At 48.4% G+C, this 6285-nt stretch overlaps 1 protein-coding gene across 1 annotated transcript; it reads left to right on the plus strand.

Moving 5' to 3' along the window:
• Nucleotides 1–281: 281 nt before the first annotated feature.
• On the plus strand, nt 282–1818 carry LOC126334797 (cuticle protein 18.6). Its single transcript, XM_049997427.1, has 2 exons — nt 282–324; nt 1143–1818. Exons 1-2 carry the CDS (start codon nt 313–315, stop codon nt 1731–1733), a joined length of 603 nt encoding a protein of 200 aa, XP_049853384.1. The 5' UTR covers nt 282–312; the 3' UTR covers nt 1734–1818.
• The last annotated feature ends 4467 nt before the right edge of the window (nt 1819–6285 follow it).

The following is a 6285-nucleotide window of genomic DNA, read 5'->3' on the forward strand; positions in this document are numbered from 1 at the left end:
TGTTTTTCTCCTATATTTACTAAATAATTTGTGATGTTAATATAAAATGACTCGTTTCATATCATTACAATTTAACGTGCAAAACGACACATGGTATATGTTACTAATTAAGTAAGACACTCATATTGGCCACTGACGTTTTGCAATGTAGGAAGTATGCGGCGAACAAGCGCGACAGGGGTCAGGTTTTGTGCGGTGAATGGCGGAAATTTTGCGCCGTAGGGGGGACCAGGCGGCGACGGCTGTGGCTATATAAGCTGTGACCGCCGCCCAAGCAGGCACACAGCAGCGGAACGTAGCAGCAACAGCAGCATGGCGTGCAAGGTGAGGCAACCGGTAGCAGCGCACTGACGTGTTCGCTTGTCATCGCACCGACGCCATCAGCGCAGCTCTCTGTAGAGCTTAGTTTCATCTGTCGTACATCATAAACGAGGACCGCGGAATCTGTCCATCACTTAAACTGGAACTGAACATAGTGGACGATAGTGCGGAGCAGAAATGTGTTAGACGACACATTTTTGTTCCTTTCTTAATAACTTAAGGAGATAACATATTTCAAACATTACGCCAAATTCCCTCATGTCCTTTTTTTTTTTTTTTTGGTACTTGAGTCAGGACCATTGTCAAAGAAACCAAGTACATTCCTACGATTCAGAAGCCACAACAATTAGTACAGTACGATTCAGATAACGCCGGAACATGTGGAATAGATTAATGTAAAGTGTAGCATTGCGATTTAATTGTGGATGTGCGCCTTTCTCAGGCAGTATTGAACCATCTGAACTTCCTTTACTATTTCATAAAAATTTCGCAGTATGTTGTAGCGTATTAATCCACGGAATGTCGATATAATAGTAAGTTTTGAAAGGAGACACAGAATTAATGCATGTTTTTAAAATTACATTAACGCTAATCTTCTTTTTCTCCGAATTTCAATTAGCGAAAATCTCCCCATTACTTTTTCCAAATTTTTCTTCACTTCAGACTCCCATATGGGAAAGTCACGGATACCTACAAAAGAAGATATCTCCTGCAGAGCGACAGCAGTAAGGGAGAACAATTTCTACATAAAAGATGAAGTATTGTTTAATTAGGATTGTGACGATAGCAAGAACGATAACAGTTTTCTGTTTTTTTGGCAGTTGATCGTCCTGTCCGTGGTGGTGGCCGTGGCAAGCGCCGGCTACCTGGGCGCCCCCGCCGTCTACGCCCCCGGCGCACCTCTGGCTGCCCGAGGATACGCCGCCCCAGCCTATGCTGCCCCCATCGCTCGTTACGCTGCCCCCGTCGCTAGGGCCTACGCCGCCCCCGTAGCCAGGGCCTACGCCCCAGCTGTCGCCGCCGCCCCCGCCGCCGTAGAGTACGACCCGCACCCCGAGTACAGCTTCGCCTACAACGTGCAGGACGCCCACACTGGTGACTCCAAGACGCAGCACGAGAGCCGCAGCGGAGACGTCGTCCAGGGCAGCTACAGCCTGGCCGAGCCCGACGGCTCCATCCGCACCGTCGACTACACCGCCGACCCCGTCAACGGCTTCAACGCCGTCGTGCACAAGGAGGCCGGCGCCCACCCCGCCGTCGCCGCCCCCGTGGCCGTCGCCCACGCCCCTGTTGCCGTCGCCGCCCCCGCCAGGGCTTACGCTGCTCCCATCGCCAGGGCTGCCTACGCTGCTCCCATCGCTAGGGCCGCCTACGCTCCCGCCCTGGCCTACGGCGGCGCCTACCATGGTTAACGACTGACGTGGACCAACCAAGCAACTACTCATCCTCACTTTGTACAAATTTTTGTATCCATTAATAAACACCTATTCGTCTAAACAGTGTATTGTTACATTATTACTTTTTATAATCTAAAGTAATATAAACTACTACAATTGCGGGTAGCAACGGAGACCCTCTCTCACTTTTAGTATACATTTGAGTCATTTTATTACGTATACTAGGTGGTCGTAAAGTCCCGTTACAAACTGCCAGAACTTGTACAGCGGTATGAGTATATAATACACTCCTGGAAATTGAAATAAGAACACCGTGAATTCATTGTCCCAGGAAGGGGAAACTTTATTGACACATTCCTGGGGTCAGATACATCACATGATCACACTGACAGAACCACAGGCACATAGACACAGGCAACAGAGCATGCACAATGTCGGCACTAGTATAGTGTATATCCACCTTTCGCAGCAATGCAGGCTGCTATTCTCCCATGGAGACGATTGTAGAGATGCTGGATGTAGTCCTGTGGAACGGCTTGCCATGCCATTTCCACCTGGCGCCTCAGTTGGACCAGCGTTCGTGCTGGACGTGCAGACCGCGTGAGACGACGCTTCATCCAGTCCCAAACATGCTCAATGGGGGACAGATCCGGAGATCTTGTTGGCCAGGGTAGTTGACTTACACCTTCTAGAGCACGTTTGGTGGCACGGGATACATGCGGACGTGCATTGTTCTGTTGGAACAGCAAGTTCCCTTGCCGGTCTAGGAATGGTAGAACGATGGGTTCGATGACGGTTTGGATGTACCGTGCACTATTCAGTGTCCCCTCGACGATCACCAGAGGTGTACGGCCAGTGTAGGAGATCGCTCCCCACACCATGATGCCGGGTGTTGGGCCTGTGTGCCTCGGTCGTATGCAGTCCTGATTGTGGTGCTCACCTGCACGGCGCCAAACACGCATACGACCATCATTGGCACCAAGGCAGAAGCGACTCTCATCGCTGAAGACGACACGTCTCCATTCGTCCCTCCATTCACGCCTGTCGCGACATCACTGGAGGCGGCGTGCACGATGTTGGGGCGTGAGCGGAAGACGGCCTAACGGTGTGCGGGACCATAGCCCAGCTTCATGGAGACGGTTGCGAATGGTCCTCGCCGATACCCCAGGAGCAACAGTGTCCCTAATTTGCTGGGAAGTGGCGGTGCGGTCCCCTACGGCACTGCGTAGTATCCTACGGTCTTGGCGTGCATCCGTGCGTCGGTGCGGTCCGGTCCCAGGTCGACGGGCACGTGCACCTTCCGCCCACCATTGGCGACAACATCGATGTACTGTGGAGACCTCACGCCCCACGTGTTGAGCAGTTCGGCAGTACGTCCACCCGGCCTCCCGTATGCCCATTATACGCCTTCGCTCAAAGTCCGTCAACTGCACATACGGTTCACGTCCACGCTGTCGCGGCATGCTACCAGTGTTAAAGACTGCGATGGAGCTCCGTATGCCACGGCAAAGTGGCTGACACTGACGGCGGCGGTGCACAAATGCTGCGCAGCTAGCGCCATTCGACGGCCAACACCGTGGTTCCTGGTGTGTCCGCTGTGCCGTGCGTGTGATCATTGCTTGTACAGGCCTCTCGCAGTGTTCGGAGCAAGTATGGTGGGTCTGACACACCGGTGTCAATGTGTTCTTTTTTCCATTTCCAGGAGTGTATATTGAATAGGAGCTCATGTCCGGAAACATACCGTTTCCGTTCTACGACGGTTTCAGTTCATATATTTGACTCATCCACTTATCCACTACAATTATTAGGTAACAGTTCGAAACGAAAGGTAACGGTACATCCATTTATCACTTCAGCACATTTTTTTGTATTAACACTCAAACATTCCATGTTCGCAATAAACCCAAACAAAAAGTAATCCACGTACAGAACATAATGGTTAAGCGTTAATACAAATGTACTTCGGTGATAAAGGGATGCTCTATTATACTTCTTTGTTACCTCGTAACAGTACTGCGTCAAGCCTAATTCAGTTCCTCAAACGGAACTGGCATACAAGTGCCCTCTCTCGGCGAAACCATCTGCCCTAGTGCTTTCACACTCTGGTCTCGATAGTTCTAGGCTAAGTAATGGTGCTAAACTGTTCGCTTTGACCCTGTGCCCATAGTCATGTTGTACAAGTGGAGAAGATGTCTTAATTATTGACGACGCCTTTGGCTCAGTTGTTTTATTAATTTCCGCTGCATGATGTAATTTTAGATTTTTTACTTCTGATGAAGGTATATTTATAACTACCGAAACCTTGGTCAAGAATTTTAATACATTTTTATCCTGCAACTGTTTTTGGCTGTCATCATTTATCGTGAGGAAGTGGATGAGTTTAGCATCTGAACTGAAACCATCATAGAACGCAAATGGTGCGTTTTCGAACATAAGTTCCTATTTAAAATATAATGTACTCACTCCCCTAAACAAGTCCTAGAAGTTTGTATCGGGAATTTCCGAACTTCATGTATTTGTAATTAGCCAAAGGAGGTTCATTAAAATTTACAGTAAGAGGTCGTTCTAAGATGTGAGCGACAGAAGACTTTCTGGAAGACGGATCGAAAGGCCTCTCCAAATTGCTTGAGAAACGGATTTCAGGCGATATCTGTGGGCATTACGAAGCTTTGGCAGATGCAAGCGTTTTCCCTATGTCATAGGATACTTCTCGGTTTACTAGGTCCAAACATTCACGGAAGATACGGTTATTGGTCGTAGGTTACTCCAGTGTTAGGTGTGTGATGGAGATCCCTAGGGATGTTGTGCTTTCAAGGAGAGGCAGAAATCCATTGTGCACTCTGTGTGCCTACCGGAAGGAGTCAACCCAGATGTGAAACGGACGTTTCCAGATACCACGAAAAGCTCAGAAAGCAGCCAACTGCAAGTAGTGGCTCACGTCGCTAGCAACGATGCGTGTCGCTTCGAATCAGAGGAGATTCACTCTGGTTTCAGCGTTTATAAGAAGTCGTAAAGACAGTCAGTCTGGTTTGAGACATCTGCAACATTGTTGACAGGACTTTGCGTCCTTTGGTACGGAGCTAGGTGGCTATATGGTTAGCGGAGCGTGTGTGGTGCGGACTGAACGATATTTAAGTTAGAGGATGCTGGAAATGCTCAGACAGGCGTACGGTCTCTGAGAGAGTGAGTCAAACATAGGACGATGGTAGACTACATTTGTAAATTGTCGTAGCTGTGTTGGGAAACGACCAGAACTTCAAGCAGTCATGGGAAACAATAAAAAAAAATTTAAAAAAATACTATCTCCATAGCTATTTAGACCCGCATTCGGGAGGACGACGGTTCAATCCCGCGTCCGGCCACCCTGATTTAGGTTTTCCGTGATTTCCCTAAATCGCTTCAGGCAAATGCCGGGATGGTTCCTTTGAAAGGGCACGGCCGACTACCTTCCCCGTCCCTCCCTAACCCGATGAGACCGATGACCTCGCTGTCTGGTCTCTCCCCCCCCCCCCCCCCCCCCAAAACAATCCAAATCCAACAGCTATTTAAAGTTGGCTAAGGCAAGGGAAAAGTTTATTCGAAGTTTTGACCAAGGGCAGAAGGGTATAGACTAAATTCAGTTGGTTGGGGCGTGTTAGTTGCTGCTAGAGAAAGCTTATCTTGTAGTGAAATGGAAGTAGAAGGAAGGAAGGAAAGAAGATTAGGGTTTAACATGTCTTCAAAAACTAGATCATCCAAGGACAGGGAAGGAAATAGCCCGTGTCTCTTCAAAGGAAATTTCTCGGAATTTGCCTGGAGCGATATGAGGGAATCGCGGAATATCTGGATGGTCGAACGCGGATTTGAGCCGTCGTCCCCCGAACGTGAATCCAGTGTGCTCACCACTACGTCACCTCGCTCTGTCTGGAGGGAGATAGTTGCTGTCAGTGTGGGTAGAAGTTACACTCGACAAAGTCGGTGTTAGGCATAAAACATGGCTCAAAATTGTAGTAAATAGTTACTTCGAAAATTTTTCGAACCATTAATTCAGGAGTCCACATGAAGTGGAGTGACCGCGAAGACTTCTTTGTGACAAAAAATCCTGAATAAGTGTACAGTGTCATGATGTTGTTGTTGTTGTGGTCTTCAGTCCTGAGACTAGTTTGATGCAGCTCTCCATGCTACTCTATCCTGTGCAAGCTTCTTCATCTCACAGTACCTACTGCAACCTACATCCTTCTGAATCTTCTTTGTGTACTCATCTCTTGGTCTCCCTCTACGATTTTTACCCTACACGCTGCCCTTCAATGCTAAATTGGTGATCCCTTGATGCCTCAGAACATGTCCTACCAACCGATCCCTTCTTCTAGTCAAGTTGTGCCACAAAATCCTTTTCTCCCCAATCCCATTCAACACCCTCTCATTAGTTATGTGATCTACCCACCTAATCCTCAGCATTCTTCTGTAGCACCACATTGTTGCTTGCCATTGCCAGTCTACCTTTTTTATCCTCTCTGCGTCGAGCATCATCAGTTATTTTGCTCCCCAAATAGCCAAACTCCTTTACTACTTTAAGTGTTTCTTTCCT

The sequence above is a fragment of the Schistocerca gregaria genome, chromosome 2 (assembly GCF_023897955.1).
Source record: "Schistocerca gregaria isolate iqSchGreg1 chromosome 2, iqSchGreg1.2, whole genome shotgun sequence".
Lineage (NCBI taxonomy): Eukaryota > Metazoa > Arthropoda > Insecta > Orthoptera > Acrididae > Schistocerca > Schistocerca gregaria.